We start from the raw sequence: 23,792 nt of genomic DNA, 5'->3' as shown, positions 1-23,792 counted from the left end.
GGTCCACATGCCAGTGCAATCGTCTTTGACTCTTTTTGGGCATTGTTGATGTAGATCCTCCAAAATCTACTTATCTTTCTATGTTAGCACTTCCCAAGGATGAGGAGGACAAATTATTATAGATTTAATCAAGTAAAAGATATGTTGTATTTGTTCTATAGATGTAGTTGAGTAGAAAAAGACTAGTGTTTGATCATTTCCCCTTGCCACATTTTCCATTGAAAAGCAAAGCTGTGGTATTACTAAGGGTTGGTATCTACTGCTCATTGTTGTTTAGGTAGAAACTCATCAGCCTATTCCCAAAGTTGTCTTTTCACAAGAGTCTGCAGAAGGTGAAGGAGCAAACTCCTTTGTATTAGGATTTCAACAATGCTAAACTCGCTGAGATTGGTTCTCGAGAGCGTCTACACTCTTTTTTTATTTATTATTATTTAATAATTAAGTAAGTATTTTAATGATGTTATAAATTTTTAAAAATATATATATTTAAGGATATATAAAATATGTATGAAAAAAAAAAAGACATTTAGCCTTTTTGGTAGAATTTGTCGAACTGCACCCTGAGTTAGGATTTTTCTTTTATTTGAAGGTTTAACATTGATAATACAACTGTTTTCAAGTATTTAAAGATATTTTCTTCTCACGCATTACTCAAATATAAAATACTTCTAATTTTCAATTTTTTTATCTAATCATTATAAACTTTTCAAACTTTTAAATAAAATACAAAAAATAATATTACTTTTTTAAATTTTAAAATAAAATAAGATTAAGAAATTATATTTAAACAAATTTTAAATTTTATAATATTTTTATTCAATTTTTTATTTTTCTTATTTTTAAAAATTCAATAAAATATTTTAATTTAAATTATTTTATTATTATTCACAAATATACTGAAATATTTTAAATATTCAAACGAATCCTTATACTTTATATTTGGTGACTAAAGCTATGTTTGATTGACAAGCCAACCTTAACATACTTCAAACCAATCATCATGTGTGCATCGGGATTCGTTACCTTTATTGTAACGATTTTCTTGCATAATTTTGTAAAAGCTCAACTAGAAGTGTGAACATTTTTTCTTCTCTTGATGAATATGAACAGCCATATCTTTGCCAAACAGGTCACATGCTAAGACTACATAAAAAGGCAAAACACTAATTCAAAAGAAACTGTAACTAAGGCCTGGTTTGAATAGTAAATTAAGATAAAATAAAATAAAAGTTGAATAAAATATTATTAAAATATTATTTTTATTTTAAAATTTGAAAAAAATTAAATTTTTTATTATATTTTATTTGGAAGTTTGAGAAAGTTGTAATATTTAGATGAGTTAAGAAGATTTCACTACCCAAACCAGGCTAAGTAAAAATATCACCACATTCTCCCATTGACAAGATGAATATTTTCTTTTCCTTTCCTCACTGCCCCCTCTCCTAAGAGAGGAGAAAAAATAATGTTGCCATGTCATAAGCTTTACATGTATTTTTTTCTGTCTTGATAAGTATCAAACTGATTTACATACTGCTTACAATTTAAGAAGCATCTGCTAAAAACCTATTCCTCATTCTCGTCTTTGACATAAAGATTCATTCAAGTCCAAAAGTATATTTTACAGAGGGAACATACGTAAAAGATGACTATGGTGCTACTTATACTTCAATATTTGGGTCTATCTGGAATTGGAGTTCGAACTGCGGTGGCCTGGGCTTGTAAAAACAGGGGGCTGTACAGGTGTACTATTTCCCATATCCTTGGTTTTGTGAAGGAGAAATGTCCCTGATAATATTGTGACAAAGCCACACAACTCAGTTGCAATCTGTGATGCATCTTGTGAGTCCCAATCCTGCAGTTGTAACGAAAAAAAAGAGGAGAAACCAGATTATGATCATTAAAAAGCATACAAATCCAAGAAAAAACAGATGAACAAAAAGAAAATCCCATAAACACTCAAGATTACCTTAAGTGTCGCAAAATTATTAAGAAACCAAACCCTTTTTGTTAGAATCTACCAAGCATGCACAAGAAAGAAATAGCAAAGGAGAAGAAAATCAAGAAGCAAGATAGAGAGTTTATCATGATTCTACAAGATTGCAGGCATTTACGAGGGCAAGAAGCACGGTGTTTCATTTCCACTAAAATTAAAAAGAAAAGAATAAAATGAATTTCACTCTCTCTAAAAACTTAAATTAGCTCTTGAGAACAACACAAAAACTTACAAAGTTCACAAAGACTAGGATTCACAATCCTAAGAAGATTTACAATCCTAGAAGGATTTATAGGCATATATTGAAAATTATAAAATATTCTATTTCAAGCATATTATCAATTACTGCTTTTGTAACTGATCTTCATCAAACACAATATCTCAGCCGATGATACTTCTTATGGTAGATAGGATTTTACACTCTATACCCCGCCATATGTTCCATCTGGATATAGAATCCACTTTAGATATCTAGACTTTGAGAATGAAAAAATTTGCCAACCGAATGCCAGTAGAACAAAATAACACGAAGGCTAGTTAGGCCAGACTTCTATAGGCATTTCATGGCTAAGTGCTATAGTGGATGAGTGATTAACAATGAACAAGTCACGTTAATATCCTAAGCATCGAATTTCTGCTACAAAATTGCAACACTTCTTGTAAGATCCATACATTCTGCCTCAAAATTTTATTATTGCTGCACTGAGAACTGCGTGCTGCCTGAAAACAAAACATTTTTATATTGCTTGGTGGTATATTGATTTCAATATCAGTAACAAGACACACGATCTTCTTCACCATTCAGTTATCTATCGAAGCATTAAGTATCTTAAAACGTGAAAAATCGTCACATTTTCTTTTGGGCATATAAAAACAAAACCTTTTTATAGAAGTTACTGATAAACGAATTAAAAATAGCTCCAACCACCAAGGGATTTAACTTCAGATTCTCAAGTATCAGTGCATATGACCAACCATTAGTGTTCAACCATGGTATCTCTATCTAAATAAGTGCATGTCACCTAGCGATACTCCTTTCAGTGCTTTCACTGCAACCAACACCCCTTTGAAAGTTGTAAACAGATCATTTTCTCTAGAATGTTTGTAACTACATCAAATTTTCCAAATGGCGGAAGGCATTTTGCTGCCAGGAATATAAGAACACCTATAATGATGTAAGTAATACTCAAAAGTCTCAGGTATACTGGTTCTGTCATCACCAATTCCACCTATTTCATACTCATTATCATCATCCGGAGTACACAATTTCACATGCTTACCATAGATCGAGCACCTTCTTTTTACTTGCTCTTTTAACTTTGACTTGGAATGATCTCTTCTATTTTCACTGGACTCTACTAACAGTAACAGGTCTGCCTCTATAAGTCATTGAGGAATCAGGATTCTAACTATTTTTTCTGCAAAACTCCTCAATGAGCTATTGATTAACTACAGACTCAAAACTGAAATCAGTAATATTACTCACGGTCATAATACTCCATCCCATGAATCTGGCATGGAACAAAGAAAATAGTGGTTCTCTTAGTTTATCTGAGCTCTCAACTTGATTTGCATGATAAGTTAAAAATTAAATTCTCTTACAAATTAAATCCTACCATGCCGGCAGTGCAGGGGGTATGCCCTCTGCACTGGCTTGCAAATACAATGTTCCTTCTTTACTTTGATATGCATCTGCATTATTTGAAGTTCATGCAAAATAGTTTCAGATTCCTGTAACTTCTTCCTAAATCCCAAAATCTTCTGTACCCTGAGCACAATATTTTAGAAGCTGTTCCCAAGCATTACTGCATGGAGGAAATAAATTAAGCTTTTTACCATGGAAGATTCCGACAGAAACAAAGACAGAAGGACTTGCATGACAATAATTGGCCACAACAGTTTGGCAGAATTAAAACTTTCCCATATTTGGATATACAGTAAACATAATAAGTGCTGTATTATTTTCTCTAAAAACTTTTCAATAACATCTGTCCTCATAAATTCAAGTCGGCATTCATTTAAACAGTATCATTTAAAGAGATCTTATATGACTCTAGTACTGTCATGGTTATGGTTATAAATCATGAGGGCCATATTCTGTATGGCAAATATCAACCTTTCTATGCATTGGCCAAAATGATGGGCACCATTTTATTCACATAAAACTACCAAATGAATTCTAATAGATCTACAGCATTTAAAAATAATGGTATAGCTTAAGAAAAATCAAGTATTCCAAGGATAATTGAAGGATGAGTATCAAATCACCTTAAACATGATCATACTGGCAACAATGGTGAGTGATGTAAACATGACATAGTAAACTGGAGATACAACAGCAGTGTTAAAGGTGTCCAGAGCCTGCAAAGATGGATCCAAAGTATATATTAAGCATCTCCTAATTGCATAATTAGAGAAAGTTGAAGCAGTTTAAAGGATGAACACATCTAACGCAAAATATTAATGCAAAATTTTATTCAGAAATAAAAATGGGAAATGAAAGTAAAAACTGTAAACAAAAGTATTACTTCTTTCTGATTTTGTTCTGCAGGCTACGGATCATTGGAATGCCATGATGATTTTTAACATTTTTGTCCATAGTTCGATAGTAAGGGCGGGAACGAAAATGATATGGTCCTTCAAAGTGTGATGTCCTAAATTGAGGGTTGTTGAGTTATTTATTTATAAACAAAAATTATTTATTTTAGTGGGGAACAATATGAACATTAAATTCTAGGTACAGATCTTGGAAGAAAGAAGTGTATGCTGAAGTTGTTATTCAAAGAACCAAAGAGTATATTCTTAAAACAAGAGCATTGGACCCTTCATAAAAGAAAAACTAGGGAAGATTATTTTTAACCCTCTCAAACTATCAAACTACCACTCATTTTGTCATGTAACCTCGGTTTGGCACCCTGATTTGAAGTTTCAGATTCAATATGCATCCCTAGGGCCTGAAATTTCTAAACTGCCCTTTATCTAAAACTGAAATATCTTAAGTACCCTTAACTTATATATAAAAATAAAGAAGCAGCAACACAGGTAAGGGCAACCTGGAAATTTAAGTCTTAGGTAAGGGCAGTTTGACCATTTTAGGACCTCGGAAGTGTATGTTGCAACCAAAATTTCAAATTGGGCTAGTAAGCGTGGAAATTGGTAGTTTGGAGGTCACAGTGCAAAAGTGGAGGTAGTTTCAATAAGTGTAATTTTCCAAAAAAATAATAATAATAAATTATGTTTTCCATAATGTGGGAGGTGTGACTTTCAAACAAAGAGTAGTGTTATCTGAATGCCTTTATACAACACACCATCCACTAGCATAATTTGATTTGTAAGATTTATATTTTAAAATTTATCTTCCAAATCAAATTATGTTACATGAATGGTATGTGGTGTAAAAGCTTTCAAATAAAATTATTCTTGAAACAAATATTGGACAAAGTAACCTCAATTAATGTTATCTAAAACTTTAGGGACAATGGCTCATAACTGCAAGGATAATCAGCTGGATTTTCACAGGAGCACAATTGTTACAGATTTCATGTCCCAAATTGTGTATAGGAACATGGTGAATGGGATCCCTCAACTTGAGAGGAAGAATTCTTGCCCTTTACAATGATTCTAAGGAGCTCCAATTGTATCATTGACTAGTCATTTTGGAGTATAAGCCCTTATGTGGCTTGGGCCTTCCTTAGGTGATGTAGAAGAATCCGAGTTTGATAATGTTGAGATGGCAGAAGATTATTTTTTCCGATTTTTCTAAAGAAACCCTAATCTCAAAGTTTATCTCAGATTTCTCTCTCGATTTCTGTTTCTCAATCTCAATCTCAATCTCTAGCTCCCGTTGTTTAGCTAGCCATCAAAATAATTCTCATTCTACCCCGGCATCATTAGGTTATTACAAATAGTTCTTGGCCTTTGTCCTCGTGTCATGCCATCTATGATGATTTGATGGCTTAAGGGGGGAGATTGTAATACTCCAGATTACATATAAGATGGAGGTGAATAGAATCTCACACTGCTTTGGAGGAAAAAATTCTTGCCCTTTATAATTATTCCAAGGGTTCTGATTGTATCAATTAGTCCTTTTGGAGTATGGGCCCAAATGTGGCTTTACGGGTAGCAATATATAACACAACTCGTGAACCTAACATGAACATGACATGAAATAAACTTGTTTGGATTTGATATAAATGGGTTTGGATCAAAACGAGTTGCCCCGATAAGACATGACTAGTAAGTAGGTCAACTGCGGGTCAACGAGCGAAATCCACAAACAATCCATATAACACAAATAAAGTATATTTTCAAGTTCTATGATTGTTTAGTTTTATATGCCTCTATGGTTTCTTTCGGATGTAATATGAATATTAGTATTTAAGTAATAAGTTATCTTATTGATATGAAGATGGGTATAGCCCAAATACGCTGGAAGTATACATGTGCATACACTTATTTAAGAACTAGAAATAGTTACACAGAAATCATGGAAGCTGAGACCATTCAAATCTAAAGCAATGGCCTACAAAAACAAAGTCTTTCAGAAAAAACTCCGAAACTCTTCCAAAGAACATTCATGATCCTCAAAATGTCTCTCGTTTCTTTCACTCCAAATACACCAAAAAATACATATTGGAGCCATCTTCCACATGGCTGCGATCTGTTTTGTCCCAGTGATCCCTCTCCAACTTGCTAATAGTTCAACCACCCTACCTAGCATTACCCATGTTGTTCTCATTCTGCTGAAAAAATAATTCCATATATCACGGGCAAACTCACAATGTAAAAGTAGATGGTCTGCTGTTTCACCACTAATTCTGCACAAACAGCATCAGTTCGTTATTATAAGGCCACATCTTCTAAGATTATCAATGATCATAATCTTCCCTATAACTGTTGTCCAAACAAAGAATGCAGCCTTGGTGGGCGCTCTACTCCTCCAAATATTCTTCCAAGGGAAATTGTGCCTTTGTTGCATGGTAATAGCATAATAAAAAGAGCGTACCAAGAATTTCCCTTTTCTAGAAGGTCTCCATACAATCACATCTTCAGTTGTGGCAGCAATAGAAGTGTTATACAGAAAGTTGAGAAATTCCACCTTCCCAATCATGCGCATCCCGAGTAAGGCTAATGCTCCACTCCTGTGAACCTTGATTGATTACCCTCAAATCAGCCACCGTGACTTCTTTTTCCCGTGCAATACTAAAAATTGTAGGATAAGCATCTTTCAAAGCCGTGTCTCCCACCCACATATCCTTCCAAAAACTGATCCTACTACCATCCCCCAAACACAACTGAGCATTACTAGGAAAAGAGCACCAACATTTCCGTATATACTTCCATAGCCCCACTCCATAAGTCCCCCTACCCTCCTTAGTACACCAACCCCCCCGTTCACTACCATACTTCATGTCTTTCCGTAAGGCTCCCCTCTCACAATTATAACCCCACAACCATTTACCTAATAATGTCATATTAAAAGCCCTCACATTCTGAACCCCCAAGCCTCCGTCTCTCAAAGGAGAACAAACCTTGTCCCACCCCACCAAATGAAACTTAAACTAATCTCCTATACCACTCCATAAAAAATCACATTGAAGTTTATCTATCCTTATTGCAATGCTAGCAGGAAGAGGAAATAAGGATAAGTAGCATGTGGAAAGGTTGGATAAAGTACTTTTGATAAGTGTGATCCGCTCCCCTTTTGATAATTACACCGGGCCAACCTACGCTCAAATTTTTCTAGCACTCCCTCCCAAATTGACTTAGCTTTGAAAGAAGCCCCCCAAAGGAAGACCAAGGTACTTCAAAGGTAGCGAAGAAACCACACAACCCAAAATGTTAGCCAATCCTCTAATATTGCTTACTTCACCAACCGCAAATATCTCCTTCCTAGCAAGATTAATCTTCAACTCGGATACTGCTTCTAAACAAAGTAAGATGGCCTTCAAAGATTGGATATATCCTGCACTTGCCTTACAAAACAGCAAGGTGTCATCTGCAAACAAGAGGTGAGAAATAACGGTGGAATCATATGTATCTCCCAGACTCCCACTGATAAGCCTAAAAAAAATCCTCCCCCTACTGCCGTCAATACCATTCTACTTAGAGCCTCCATTACCGGGACAAATAAAATGGGTGATGATGGATCTCCTTGTCGTAGTCCCCACAAACTATTAAAGAAGCCCACGGGATTACCATTTACCAAGACCAAGAAACGAGCCGTTGACACATAATGCCTTATCCACTTCCTCCATCTTTCGCCAAAACCCCATCTACTCAGCATATATATCAAGAAATCCCAATTAACATGATCGTATGCCTTCTCCATATCAAGTTTGCATAAAATACCTAGGACTTCCGACCTGATTCTGCTATCCAGGCATCCATTGGCTATAAGAACCAAGTCTAGAATTTGTCTCCCCCTCACAAAGGCATCTTGGGATTTAGAGATAATCTTCTCCATGACTGTGTTAGTCCTAATAGCAAGAACTTTTGAAAGTATCTTATACACGCTGCCCACATGACTAATTGGTTTGAAATCTTATACCTCTATTGCACCAGCCTTTTTAAGGACTAGAGCAATAAAAGTAGCATATAAACTTTTATCAAATTTTCCATGGGTGAAAAATTCCTAAAAAACCAGCATTAAATCCTCTCTCACCACCTCCCAACAAGTCTGAAAAAAAAAAAAGCCATAGTGAATCCATTTGGGCCTGGAGCTTTATCTTTGTTGGAATACATATTGTAATTAAATGTATAGTGTGAGGGTATAATGGTCACTACTTGTATATGTATAGTTGATTATTCATTAATAAAAACACAATACAGTTTTCTCTCTCTCTCTTGTTTATCGACTACATGGTATCAGAGAGGTGAGTGGTCGGTTGTGGTTGTACGACGGGTTAGTGGTGTTTTTCCGGCGGGTGCTAGTGGTTGTAGTTGGTTGTTGGTGGTGCTGTGAATTTTTTGCCTGAAGTTTCGGCCGGCAGCCCCTTCGAAGTGCTTTTCCGGTGACATAAGGGGTTATCTCCGGTAATGGACACCGGAATCGAGGTCACCGGCGTCCTCTGTCCACTCCGGTGAATTTTCGTCTCCATCGGCTGCCGGAAGGACTGTGTATCCCCGGCCGGAGGAAGAGTCCAGGTATGTTTGGCTACAAGTTTTTGGCTATTCCTGGTGTGTTTTGCTATCTTATCCGTGGTTGTGCATGCCCCCAATCTGGAACAAGAACCTATTCCTATCTGGAATAGTACTTGTTTGGCATCAGGGTTAGGAATAACTTATTCCTGGTTAGGAATAAGTTATTCGCATTTTCTGATTCATTCTTGAATCCGATACGCCCGAATCCGAAATAGGCCAAAATAGGGCCGAAACAGGCCGGTTCAGACCCGATACAGGCCGGTTCCGGCGAAATAGAATTGGTTCAGACCAATACAGGCCGAAACAGGGCCGATACAGGCTGATACAGCCGAAATAGGGCCGAAACAGACCCGATACAGGCCGGTTCAGGTCCTAATTCTACTTTTCCAGACTGTTTTTGACCCATACAGATCCGAGATTTGGGTTGTTAAGCTGGTTTCTATTTTTCCAGCGTGTATTTGTTCGTTTTTGATCCATATTCACCAAACGTTAACATGCCTATGACTACAGTGAAATTGAATGGAAAGAATTACATACTATGGTCAAAATCTGTTGAAATGTTCTTGAAAGGTAAGGGTCTTCGCCGTACCCACTTGGTTGATTCAATGCCTGAGTCAACTAGTTCTACCTTTGCTCAATGGGAGCAAGAAGATGCTCAAATCTGCTCCTTGATGTTGACTAGTATTGAACCTAATATTTGTGCTAGTTTAGTACACTTTGACACTGCTCAAGAGATATGGAGGCATCTCAAACAAATGTACTCGGGTGTTGGAAACACAACTCGTATTTATGAGTTGTGTCAACAATTTTTTGGATTGGAACAAGGTGCTTTGGGTCTAGAAGAGTATTACTCTAAAGTGATGGGCATATGTGAAGAACTCAAAATTTATCAACCTATCACTTCTGATGTTTCAATTATGCTAAAAGAACGTGAAGAGTTCAACGTTGTTCGGTTTCTAGTTGGCCTAAAACCTGAGTATGAGTCGGTTTGCTCGCAAATTCTGGCAAGCCCACAGCTCCCATCCTTTCCTGATGTGTTCTCCCGACTCCAGCGAGCCACATTATCTGGACCTGAATCTCAGTTATCTTCTGATCAGAGTAATGAGAGATCCGCTTTAGTTGCCTCTTATGTTGCTCCTGGTGGGCATGGAGGCCGAGGTGGTCGAGGTGCACGTGGGGGACGTGATGCCAGAGGTAACCGTATTCGAGGTCATGGATCTCGTAAGTGCACCCATTGTGGTCGCACTAACCACTCGGTGGACTATTGTTGGGATCTACACGGGAGACCATCTGGGTCTGCTAATCAGGCCATTTGCCAAGACTCTACATCACAGGCAACGAGTTCCAACTTGCCTCCAGAGATGATCAGCATATCGAAAGATGAGTATGATCAGTTTTTAATTACACGAGCGGCTTCATCTTCCAAAGCTACTCTTACCCAACCAAGTACAGCATCCACATGTCTTGTCTCGTCTACCCAAAATCCATGGATCATCGATTCAGGAGCTAATGAACATTTAACTGGTTTGTCTCATTCCTTATCTGAGTTAGGTACTATGTCATTTCCCAAGAGTGTTACTCTTGCTAATGGTTCTCTTGCTAAAGTTACAGGCATTGGATCCACCAAGCTCACTGAGTCTATATCCCTGTCATCCGTTCTATATGCTCCTAGTTTTCCCTTTAGCTTACTGTCCATTAGTAAAATCACTCAAAACCTTCAATGTTCTGTGACATTTTTTCCTTCTGTATGTATCTTTCAGGATCTCAAGACGGGGAAGAAGATTGGTACGGGGCATGAAGCTGGTGGTCTGTATTACCTCGACGTCGAGCAGTCACCCACTCGAGCCCTCACTTTCTCCTCCGCTTTTGAATGGCATTGCCGTCTTGGACACCCATCCCTTTCTCTTTTGAAACATCAAGTTAGGGATCTTGGAAATGTGTCTCCCTTTCCTTGTGAAGCATGTCAACTTAGTAAACACCACCGTGTGTCTTTTGTACCTCGAGTTGATAATCGAGCATCTTCTTCTTTTGCATTGGTTCATTCTGATATATGGGGACCATTCAACATTGTATCAAACAAGTTTCAATATTTTGTTACATTTGTTGATGACTATTCTCGTATGACATGATTATTTCTGATGAAAGCAAGATCTGAACTCCTCTCCATATTCAAAGTCTTTCGAAAAGAAATTAAAACTCAATTTGGGAAAAAAGTTCAAGTTTTGCGTTCTGACAATGCTAAAGAATATCAATCTAATGCCTTTGCTGCTTACTTAAGCAATAAGGGAATTGTTCATCAAACTTCATGTTCTTACACACCCCAACAAAATGGGGTGGCTGAACATAAAAATCGTCATTTGTTAAATGTAACTCGAGCTCTTTTACTGCACATGCATGTTCCTAAACGTTTTTGGAGTGATGGTATTCTTACTGCGTGTCACCTTATCAATCGTATGCCTTCATCTGTCCTCGATGGCTCCTCTCCCTTCTCCATTTTGTTTCCCTCATTGCCAACCTTTGCTCTTCCACCCAAAATCTTTGGGTGTGTTTGCTATGTTCATAATCTTGGCCCAGGCTTTGATAAACTTGATCCACGTGCTACTAAGTATTTCTTTGTTGGTTATTCCCGAATACAAAAAGGATATCGCTGCTATAGTCCTGCTCTTCGACACTACTTCACAAGTGCTGATGTCACATTTTTTGAGTCCATACCCTATTTCTCAGACACGTCTTCGGTTGTTGAGTGTGATCCTCTACCATTACCTACTCTAACTCTTTCTCCTCCACAGTCACCCATTATTACCCAACCTCCTTCAGTGCCTTCTCGTCCCTCTACAGGTGTACTCGCGTCGCTCACGGACCCCAGCTCCCCTGCCTCCACCAACTTTGTCTCCATCTTCAGACCCTGAGTTATTCAGTGCTTCAGAATCTCCACCTATTGCTCTCCGAAAAGGTACTCGTTCTTGTGTTACTCAACATCCGATTAGCCAATATGTATTCCAACAATCTTTATTCATTTTCCTGATTACTTCTTGTACCTCTTCCTCTTCAAAGGGTCTCTCCAACCAAACCATACTATTTTGATCAATGGCCTCAAAGGCTAGGCCATCTACGGTAGGCCTCCGTACATGAGGTTTTGATAACAAATGTTCAAAATGACCAGCCACGTGTTCCTTTATCACAACCTGATTGGTTGATGCTCCTCCATCAATGTTCAAGGACTCAATAGAATTAAACCTACTATGTGCATTAGCCACTCGGTAAAAAAACTTTGTGCATTTATCCCTTGATTACTTGTTGTACCTCTTCCTCTTCAAATAGTCTCTCCAACCAAACCATAGGCCTCAAAGGCTAGGCCATCTACGGTAGGCCTCCATGCATGAGGTTCCAACAACAGATGTTCAAAATGGCCAGCCACATCTTCCTTTATCACAACCCGATTTGTTGATGCTCCTCCATCAATGTTCAAGGACTCAATGGAATTAAACCTCCTATGTGCATTAGCCACTCAGTGAAAAAACTTTGTGCATTTATCACCCTCCCGAAGCCACAAAGCTCTTGACTTTTGCCTCCACCAAATCTCCTCTAGAGTCAATCTTTCTAATTCAGAAACTACTTGATTTTTACGGTTATTCTCATCCCCTACACCCTCCAAACTTAGTAACTCTAGAAACAAACTCTTCTTTTGTAAGGTTACATCACCAAATACCTGTTCATTCCATGTCTTCAAATCCTTCTTCAAAGCTTTCAACTTTCCAGCAACTACATTGCTTGGATTGCCCTCAAATAAGTATGAATTCCACCATTGCCTAATCAAGTCCACAAACCCCTACATTTTTAACCACATATTCTCAAACTTGAGCGGCTTTCTACCCCCTTGAATACCACCACCACAGTCTATCTTTACAGGAAAGTGATCAGAACATATCCTCAGGAGCGACTTAAATCTGGATATTGTAGCTCTCACGAAAAAGAAATGAGAAATCTGTCCAGTCTTGATCATGTGTGATTATTAGACCAAGTATACTCACCTCCCATTAACGGTATGTCCATAAGACCCAACTCAAATATGAAATCCGAGAAATCCACCATAGCTTGATTTTGTGGTCCCTCCCCCCCCCCCCCCGGCGGGGGATCTTTCACCCGAAAATCTTGTCACATTAAAGTCCCCTCCAATACACCATGGAGCCTCCCACGAAGAACATAGACCAGCAAGCTTGTCCCAAAGCATCCGCCTCTCACTATCCAAATTAGGACCGTATAGCCCAGCAAAGCCCATAGGAAACCATCATCAGAATTTTTAAAGAAACACTCCAACGAGAATTCCCCCACAAACTCATCGATGTTCTCCACCACCCTCTTATCCCACATAACCAAAATTCCATTCGAGACCCCTTTCGAGGGTAAGTATGTCCAGCCTATATATTAGCAGCTCCATATGCTCCGAATCATTCTTCTATCAATATGTTTCAACTTTGTTTCCAGCAAACAAATGATGTCCACCTTCCATTGCCTTAATAAAGCTCTTATTCGGGGCTTTTATTAATCTCATTCAGCCCCCTAACATTCCAACTCAAAATTTTGGGCTTCATTTATCAACTATTCCAGCCCTCCCCTTGTTTCTTCCACAACCTACACTCCCCTCCTTTCCACTTTCCATCATAGTTAATGGACCACATTAACCTCTTCAGCTCCTTACCTCTTTTTGACCCTGCACCATGTTGTCCTACCTCAATGGCTATAATCAGAGCCTTAAACTGCTCTTCATAACCCTCACATGAAATCCCCATACAACTTTGAAGATCTGCTACCTTTTTCAATACCCAATCAAAGGAAACAATAGGAGGAACCATACTTATTGGGGTAGGATCCTCTCCTACAACCTCCTCCCCCTCTGTTGAGTATTTACAAGTAGGGGGGAGTTCGGTCCGGTTCGGTTCGGTCCGGGGAGGTTTTGTGGACCGAACCGAACATATTCGGTCCAGGGTTTTCCCACCCTGGACCGGACCGAACTCCCTCAGGACCGGTTCGGTTCGGTCCTATTCGGTTCGGTCCGGTCCGGTCGGTCCATTCGGTCCAAGGTTGACTTTTTTTTTTTTTTTTATCTAATGACATTTTTTTTAATGCTTATGTAATTATATTGTAATATATTTAATATATATATAGTATACTATTATATATATATATTAGTAATATGCTAATACTATTAGTCTATTAGTAATAATACTATAACTAATAACTATATGTAATAATAACTATACTATAACTAATAACTATATGTAATAATAGTTATAGTGATAACTATATATGTAACTATATGTAATACTAATAACTAATACTATTAGTCTATTAGTACTAATAACTATACTAGTATTAATAACTATACTAGTACTAATACTATAACTAATAACTATATGTAATGATAGTAATACTATATGTAATACTAAATTAAATAATAGTAATACTCTTATTACTAATACTCTATGTAGTTATAGTTATTTAATACATATTATAACTATAGTCTATATTAGACTATTAATATTTTTATATACCATATATAATTATATAATTAATTATATACAACTATTATATAAATAATATATATAAACAATTTTTTTTTTTAATTTCTATTCGGTTCGGTTCGGTCCGGTCCGGGGTGAAAAACTCCCGGACCGGGACCGGACCGAATCCTCTCGGTCCCTTAAAAATTGGACCGGGACCGGACCGAATCCTCTCGGTCCGGTTCGGTACGGTCCAAACAGTGCCGGTCCGGTCGGTTTTGCCAGTCCGGACCGGCCGATACTCACCCCTATTTACAAGGATCAAACAACATCAACGTACTTTCCCCATCTATCTCCCCCTTATCTGACGAACACCCACTGTCCACAACAGCTAAGGATTCTTCTTGAGCTCCCTCATACGGCTCACTATGGGCTGTACGAAGGAAATTGATTATAAAAATTGGTTTGAATATTGATCATAAAACATTTTATCATGAATCTAGTTAAAATTGTGAATGATTTATGTAGTTATCCTTGTATTCTATATGAAATTATACTAATTGAATCAAAATAAATATACAAGTCAGCTCAACCCATTTATATGAAACGAGTTAAACAGATTGTGTTTAAGTTAACCCAATAAAAGTAATTCTAGAGCTGGCAATATTTGACACGACCCATGAAGGCAACACAAATACGAGATGAAATAATTGGGTTAGGATTGTGCATAATAGGGTTTGGGTCAATCTGGGTCAACCCAGATATGACACACCATTAATTGGGTTAGATCCAGGTTGGCCCGACAGGTTCACCGGTCAACCCGTATGACCCATTTATATGTAAATATTTAAAAATATATATTATATGTTATATATATATGGAGAACTTAGGATGTATAGGAATTCGAAGTTTGACATTTTGCATTTTGAAAAAAAAAACATATGAGTTTCACTATCTTGAAGCATCTTTTGGCACATGATATTCTTAGTATTCTCTTTTATTTTTTATTTCTTTCATAATTAAAACAATTTGAAGCTGTAAATTTGGGTTATTACATGTAGTTTTTAGACATCCTGGGCAAGTAGGCAAATGGTAGCAGAAATCAGCAAGCAAATTATATTTTTAGGCTTTGTTGACTTAGGAAGAACATAAAAGGAAGGATAAAAGGTTTTGAACAGCCATGCCTTATGCATAGAAGTACAGATGGCTCATAGCCTAAACGCCAAACAAACAAAGAACTTTTAACTGACTTGAATCTTTCATCTTTTAGTATAACTCAAGCATGATAGAAGTCACCAAGGAAAGGAACCTTGGAGAAGTGGTTGGATAACAGTTAATATTAGGTTTTGAGGATCAGGCAATCCTGAAGTTCTTTGGCAATATCTCAAAGACTAATTGCAGATATGGTATCTAAATTAATTGTATATGCCTTGACAATCGAGGTTTGAAAGTTTACCATGTTTAAGTAGTTGATCTGCAGAAGACAAAATGCTATCACAACTATTGTGAAAAACCATGTCTGGAAGTAAATAAATTGATTCATTCCTGAAAATGTAAGCTTTAAAGCAATCCCCACTGCTTTCACACTCATAACCTACATACAAGTAAGGAAGAACGTCAGAACTAGGAGGAGGTCAAACTCAAATTGTGTACTGAGCTTCAAAAGATAATAAACAGACCGTTAGAGAGCCCGTGAGAGAACAAATTCCAATGTACACCACCAAATGGGTTTGCCCATAGCGTGGTACGTACCGGAAAATGAGAACAGCAACCGCAACCACAACTATGAATGTGTAGACAATGAATCCTGTCAATTACAAAAATTGTTGTAAGTTTAGTGAACCCAAAGCGGTCATGGCATCATATGGTAATGCACAAACCCCAAATGATTATGTAATATTGTTTGAGCTGGACACTTCAACAGAACTTTTACATTGGATGGTGCCCCTTGAATAGCTATATACACAGAAGGGTAAGCGCAAACCAAAATATATAAAGCACATGCAGAAGTTTAAGAATCAGCTGTTGAAGACAACATTAAGAACTTGGAATTTCAACTCATATGTTTATCCATAAACCAAGAACTTGGAATTCAATTTTAAGGAAGCCTCATGGCCTAAACAAACCATAAATATATTGATTTATGATGAACCACATTGTCTTCACCAGCTGATTCCTAAACTTCTGCATGTGCTTTATATATTTGGTTTTATACTTACCATTCTGTATATAGCAAGTTAAAGGACACCATTACTTTAAATTATTAATATGTAATAGTCAAATGATATCATGGTCTTAAAAGCAAAATATTTGTGGGTTGGAATTGGGGAGGAGACCAAGTTCCATTTCGTCAGTTGGAACAAAGTTTGCTCTCCAATTTCTAATGGTTAATTAGAGGTTTGTAATTTGAGGATGTTTAACAAAGCTCTTCTTGGGAAATGGTTGTGGAGGTACCACCTGTAAAGGGACTCTTTTTGGAGGGAGGTATTGACTTCAAGCATGGAAGTGCTTGGGGGTTGGTACTCTAAGGAGATTAGGGCGCGCGTATGGAGTGGGTTTATGGGAAAAATATTAGAAAGGGCTGGTATAGTTTTGTTAGTCATGTTTGTTTTGCAGTTGGAGAGGGATCTAGAATGATTTTGGCATGATACTTGGTGTGGTGATTCACTTTCAAGGTGGCATTTCATTCCCTTGATCATTTAGCTCTTGATCAGGAGACCTAAATGTTGGACCTTTTGGTCAATACCAATGGTTCTTATCAGTGGAACATTCAGCTTACTAGAGATGCCTATGATCGGGAAATTGGAACTTTTTCTGAGTTTTTCAGGTCCTTGTATGCTGTGAGTATTGGCTGTTTTGAGATGGATAGGATGATTTGGAAGCCTAATGGGAGCAAGAAGTTCACTGTTCAATCTTTTTATGAGGTCTTGACTTCCCAGAGGCATACTTCTTTTCCACGGAAGTGTATTTGGAAGGGTAAGGTGCCTTCCAAAGTTGCTTTCTATATTTGGACTGCCTCTCTTGGTAAAATCTTGAGTGTGGACAATCTGAGAAAGTGTGTTCTTATTGTCATGGATCGATGCTACAGGTATAAGAAGAATGGTGAATCTGTGGATCATTTATTATTGCATTGTGAGCTGGCTAGGGCGCTTTGGGATGAGATTTTCAGTAGATCAGGTATTGCATGGGTGATGCCAGGGAGGGTGGTGGATCTCCTAGCGTGTTGGAATGGGTCTTCAAGGTTGCCTCCTGGTTGCCACGGTTTGGAGAATGATTCCTTTGCATCTTATGTGGTGTATTTCACTGGAAAGGAATTATAGATGCTTTGAAGATAGGAAGCGCACTTTGGAGAAACTTCAACGGCTTTTTGTGCACACATTATTGCTTTGGTTTTCTGCTATTGTACTTGATGGAACTAGTGCTCATGATTTACTTGTTTCTTTTTCTGGTTCATAGAATGTTGTAGGTGTTTTCTTTTGTACACTCCTTGTGTACTTGGGCAACACCTATTTGATTCTCATTAATAAAGTTATTTTTACCTATAAAAAACAGCAAAAGAAGTTTAGCATCTCCCTTTAAAATAACAAGACGCCATCAATAAGCAAATTTAAGCAGTACATATCAACATACCGAGGAAAGAACATTCTACAGAACTTATGCACACTACCTACACAGGCAAAATAACCAGAAGGCTCCAAACAGAACATATCCAATAGATTAGAAAAATCATCCTTAAATTTACTTTGGTAAATTCTGAAAATATTGAAGTGAACCAATTGAAGTATCACTTTTCACATACCTGGCTCTGTAGCAAGATACCACACTTCCTTAACAGAATGAATTATTCTCTCTTGAGGAGCATGCAAAACAATAGTTACAGAACCAACCACACAGAGAGCACATCCGAGCATGCCAAAAATATGCAGTTTCTCCTCCAAAATAAAATGAGCTAGCACTGCACTGAATGGTGATATTTTCTTAGTATTCTTTACAGCCATACGCAGACCTATGCATACACATACACAGTAGTAGGAAATATCTAGAGAATCAAGAGTTTCTCTTGAATGCACTAAACGAAACATAAAATAAGGCATACCTGAAGATAATACTTAAAGCTCCCAATGGAGTTACAAGAATTGCAGGAGCATACGCATAAGCAGCAAAATTTGCTATCTCACCTACAATCACTGTACAAGGTTTTTAACTCGTCATTTTTTTGATTGGTAGATAAGATTTTATTGATCATAAGAATAGGCAATAGCCCAAGTACGTGGGTCATATACAAGAGTAACGCTTAGGAGTGATGTTCTAGGTTTTTAACTCATCATTAAAATGTAGCAACAAAGATGAAATCATTTCCCCAAGCAAGAACTTATTGGATTTTGGAAGTCAAGTGTAAGAAAACCTTAATGCTGCTGATCATGGCACAGACATATAAATCCAGGCTGATGGCTTTTTGGTAGAAAGTCGCACTTTAGAAAGCAAACTAGAAACTCATGTCAAAAAATTATCCAAAGTATCCTAAGCAGATTATTTGATTATCAAAATTACCCAAATAGAAGTAGCCAAGCTGTTTCTATCTTCTATACTACTTGAGAGTCCAACTGATGTTTCTATTTGTAATATTTACTCTTTCCACCATAGAGTCCCTGCATTTTAGTGTAACATGCTGTACCTATGTTGTCAATCATTTTTTTTTTTTATGACGAGGTATCTAAGAACTTTCACTACCCTAGATAAGGCTCTGGTTCTCGACTAATCCCCGAAGTAAAAGACCTCTCCGCCAGCAAATTTGTCACCTTCACCGCAATGCCTTGCTCGCAAGGACCAGAGATCGGTCAGGAGCAACCCACCTGTAGGGTCTCCTTTCGATGCCTTCCTCGCTCAGATTGGGGTCTCTTGGGAGCCTTTTAACCTCCTGCTCAGGAGGGTCTCAATCTTTTTTTTTTTTATTGCTGACTATGATATCTAAAGCGCAGATTAGCCAGATCTTTCAGTTACCCTAAAACTTCTCATTAGTAATGTTACTTAGCAAATATTAATGTGTGCAAAATCAATATCCAAAGTTTGAGTTAATCAAGACAGACCATTCTTCACAAAAAGAGGACTAAAATAAAATACCATTCACTAAATTGAAATCCTTCTCATTATACACACAGTCCACAGTTGATGACCAGTGACAAATCAGACAAACCACTCACAAAAATCAGTCTAACGCAACTCCAAACACTGACATCGCAAGCCTCTCTTCAAAACATTGAAACACAACAGGTTTATCACCAAGTCTGCTATGTCTTAGTATGCAGTCTCATTTGAGTTCTGATCATAATGGTGAGAAATCTGTTTTAGTCATCTCTTTTAGGAATCTCTCATTGTTTCCACTAGAAGACCCAGCAGCTGTGCCTGCCAAGGTGCTTGTGCGGGGTGACACTAGGAGTGGTTGCACCCATTTCAGTTGCAGTAAATGTTTGGTGGATTATTATAGGGATCTTTCTATTTGCCCGAACATCCATGGATCATCAATTCAAGAGCCAAGGAACATATTCCCAGTTTGTCGAATGGTTCCCCGGCAAAAATTACAAGGCATGAGCTCAACAATGCTCAATGATTCCATTTTCTTATCTTCCATTTCATAGGTTTCCTAATTTTCCCATCAGTTTTTTTCTCCATTTCCAAGATTACACAAAATCTTCAATGAGCTTTTACCCCCCATGTATTTTTCTTGATCTCAAGATGGGAAGATTGGTACAGGGCATCAAGTTGGTGGCCTGTATTTTCTTGATTATAAGCTTTCAGTAGTTCAAACTCTCACATCTTCATTATCATTGTTTAGAGTAGCACCGGCGTCTTAGTCAACCTTCCCTACATATCTTGAATCATCATATTATGAACCTTGTACAAGTTTCCTTGCTAGCTCATGAAAGCTAACAACTTGGTAAATATTATCGTTTTTCCAATCCTACTGCATTAATTATTTCCTATGTACGAGGACCAACCTATATTAAATAAAATAATCTCATATTTTAGGACATTTGTGGGTAACTGTTCTTGTATTACATGGTTTTTTTTTTACAAAGTAATGAGTTGAGCTTTTTTCGAATTCCATTTAAAAAAAAAAAAAAGGAAATAAACACTAATTTGAATGCCAAATTCAGATTTTGCACTGGACCCTACTAGTAAATATGAATCTACTTCCTTTGTTACTTAAATAATAAATGAATTAATGAATTTTTCAACAAACCTCATGTCTTCACACACCACAACAGTGGGGCTAAATTAAATTAAAAAAAAAAAAAATCCTTTATTATGTGACTTGAGTGATGTGGTTCCCAAATGGTTTTAGAGTGATGTGGTTCATATTGCTTGTAACCTTATTGGTTGCCTTTCTCAGTTCTAGTTAGTGTCTCTCCCCACTCTACTCTATTTCCTAAGGTGATAAGCTGAAGGCCAATTTATAGCCTATAGCTGCTATTTCTAGATAATCATTGAGATATTTGTTTTGTAATATAGTTTAAAACAGGAAATGATTGTTGTATGTTGCGATAATCAGAGCACTATACATCTGAATAAATATATAGTGTACGGGAGGAGAAAGCATATTCTTATATAAAAGGGTGATAACCCGTAAGTAGGGCTTTGGGTCAATTGGGTTTTGGCCGCCCAATGTAATTCTCCTCGCCAAGGAGTAGCCTAATCATTTTTGACATTAAAGGATGCTCAATGGAGTAATGCTTTGAGTGTATTTGGGGCTAGATCTCAATATATTTCACTACTATTGTACTTCATCTTCAATTTTTCCTTGTGTGTAGCTATAGGCCTTTATGACAAACCATCTAGTTATAGAGGCGTAGCTATCATCTCAAGCTTTTGAATGCAACAGCTAGAATTGTCTATGCTACGATATCTCATGACAAACTAAGATTTTAGATGACAAACATTTAAAGGACATAAAACGAAATAAATAAATGAAAATGTGGTGATAAGAAGAAACTAAATGACAACTACTTGAGATTACAGCATTATCTCTGTTCACCAATCAGCTTCATCTATTGGCATGCCGTTTATTATGTCGATGAGAAAGTTCCCTACCATAAAAATTACAAATATTCGGAATCCAATTTCATGAAGTGTTCAAACACAAATCCAATTTCATGAAGTGTTTAAACACAAAGCAAGAAAAAAAATACCGGAAAAAAAAAATGGAGAGAAATATCGAACAGAAAAGTGCGAGTGAAAATTGGAAGGCTGATCAAAATTGAAGTTTAAGAATTACTTACTAGTTACCATTCCAGCCCACCACAAAGGTTGATACAGATACGAATAACCTCCCGACCCTGATCATATTAGAGCCCAGCATTAAATAATAATCAGAAGACTAATCAACCGAAATCCATCATTTCTCGGGCAAAGAGTACTTATTCAATTGTCAACAAAATCGAGCATATAAGCCCACAAAACATAGAAAATTACACACATACCTGCGTACTCATGGATGTAGTATATATACGTTTCAATTCTATTTTTGGGTAACGTAAACATCAACATTACAAATAACTAATGAAACAGACAAAGAAAAACCAACAGAAGGGATAGTAAACCTGCTCTGGTTCCTGTATCCCCAGCTTTTTTAAGACCTTTCTTCTTGATGATATAGCTACAGCCAATAAAAATGCTTGATGAGACAGCCAGAACAAGTCCATGCACATTGTCAGATGATACCCCCATTGACCAGAAAAAAAATATATAGAGAAGAAAATATAATATTTTCCAATTCTTGCAGTGCCAAGAAATCCGGTCCAAGTCCCTGCATCCATCAAATCTGATATAAGCCAAACGTAGGTGCACATATGAATCTCAAAGATATTACTCTTTGAGCTCAACGCGTTGTATAGCATAAAAAGCGGAACTGTAAAAAGAAACGAGGAAAAGCATAACAAAAGAAGTTAAGAATGAAATAAAGAAGGAATAATCGAAACAATGCATTTGAAACCAGAACTGCACCTTCTTGGCACCCTGCAAAATGGGAATGGAGGTTAAAATCTCCCGTCCGTCATTTCAACAAATGACTGTAAGTATTTTGTTCGCTTTGAGATTGAATTCTGGGATGATTGTGTTGGATGAAGAAGTTTGATGGGTTTTGGGTTGCGTTTCACAGAGAGAGAGAGAGAGAGAGAGAGAGAGATAGCGCAAGAGTAGACGGAAAGTCCGTTGCATCAGCCTCTGTAGTCTCTCTAATCAGAAACGAATAGAAAACATAAAAACCAGAGTTTAAAAGAGCGTTTCCGCATCCCGCGTCCTCTCTTCAAAGCCTCATATTAAATTATTAATATTGCCACTGTCCTCTCTCCCCATTTTTACCCTTCTCTTTTTAATTACTTCCCACGGTATATATACGTGCAATTTAATTTCTTTTTTTTTTTTTCTCCATCCTCTCCCTCCCTATAAATTTTATTTTTTAAAATAAGATCTTCTGAAGATAATAAATATAAGATAAATACTTTTATTATAAAATTATTTTATAAAAATAAATTTATAAACCGACATCAGTTGATTAAGTACATCACATTATAAAATTATTTTTATTTTATAAAATTCTAATATATCACACAAAATCACGTTAATTTATAAATTTATTGTTGTGAAATTTTACTTTTCCAAATATAATATTATCAAATTTATAAGAATATTAATTATATGATTTTACAACAAAATAAATCGAGAATATATTTGACAGAGACAATGCATGCATGCATGCATAGAAATTAATGCAAAATTGCATGTATTCAGAAAAATATAAGCAAAACAAAATTTATTTGGATTATATGCCTTTTTAAACTCTATGCGTAGTAATTTTGCATATTTTTTATATAGTTTATTAATGTGATTGATTACATCATTTTTTTAATATAAAATAATTGTTTTAATCAATCACATCAATAGAATATATAAAAATGATTGTGTGTAACAGAATTTAAATAAAAATGAGTTTTAATATTGTTTAATAAATAATAATTTGATTATGATAATTTCGAAAAATATTCTATCTATAAGAGATTCGAAATTTGATTGCTATCGAAAAGTATGTATCTTTTTAATCTCTAATTTGGTACGAAAATGATTATTGACAATCATTCAAATTCAACTTAAAACATCTT

General features: G+C 36.7%; 1 protein-coding gene across 1 annotated transcript; it reads right to left on the bottom strand.

Annotated features, from left to right (window-relative positions):
* Positions 1 to 1,396: 1,396 nt before the first annotated feature.
* Positions 1,397 to 22,939, bottom strand: LOC122315853 (probable magnesium transporter NIPA2). Its single transcript, XM_043132103.1, has 9 exons — positions 22,639 to 22,939; positions 22,236 to 22,441; positions 21,915 to 21,971; positions 18,734 to 18,824; positions 18,437 to 18,597; positions 16,317 to 16,444; positions 16,094 to 16,231; positions 4,262 to 4,354; positions 1,397 to 1,852 (listed from the first exon to the last, which is right to left on the bottom strand). Exons 2-9 carry the CDS (start codon positions 22,360 to 22,362, stop codon positions 1,679 to 1,681), a joined length of 969 nt encoding a protein of 322 aa, XP_042988037.1. The 5' UTR covers positions 22,363 to 22,441; positions 22,639 to 22,939; the 3' UTR covers positions 1,397 to 1,678.
* Between the last annotated feature and the right edge of the window lie 853 nt (positions 22,940 to 23,792).

Source organism: Carya illinoinensis, chromosome 1, assembly GCF_018687715.1.
Source record: "Carya illinoinensis cultivar Pawnee chromosome 1, C.illinoinensisPawnee_v1, whole genome shotgun sequence".
Lineage (NCBI taxonomy): Eukaryota > Viridiplantae > Streptophyta > Magnoliopsida > Fagales > Juglandaceae > Carya > Carya illinoinensis.
This window is presented reverse-complemented; position numbering and strand designations above follow the sequence as displayed.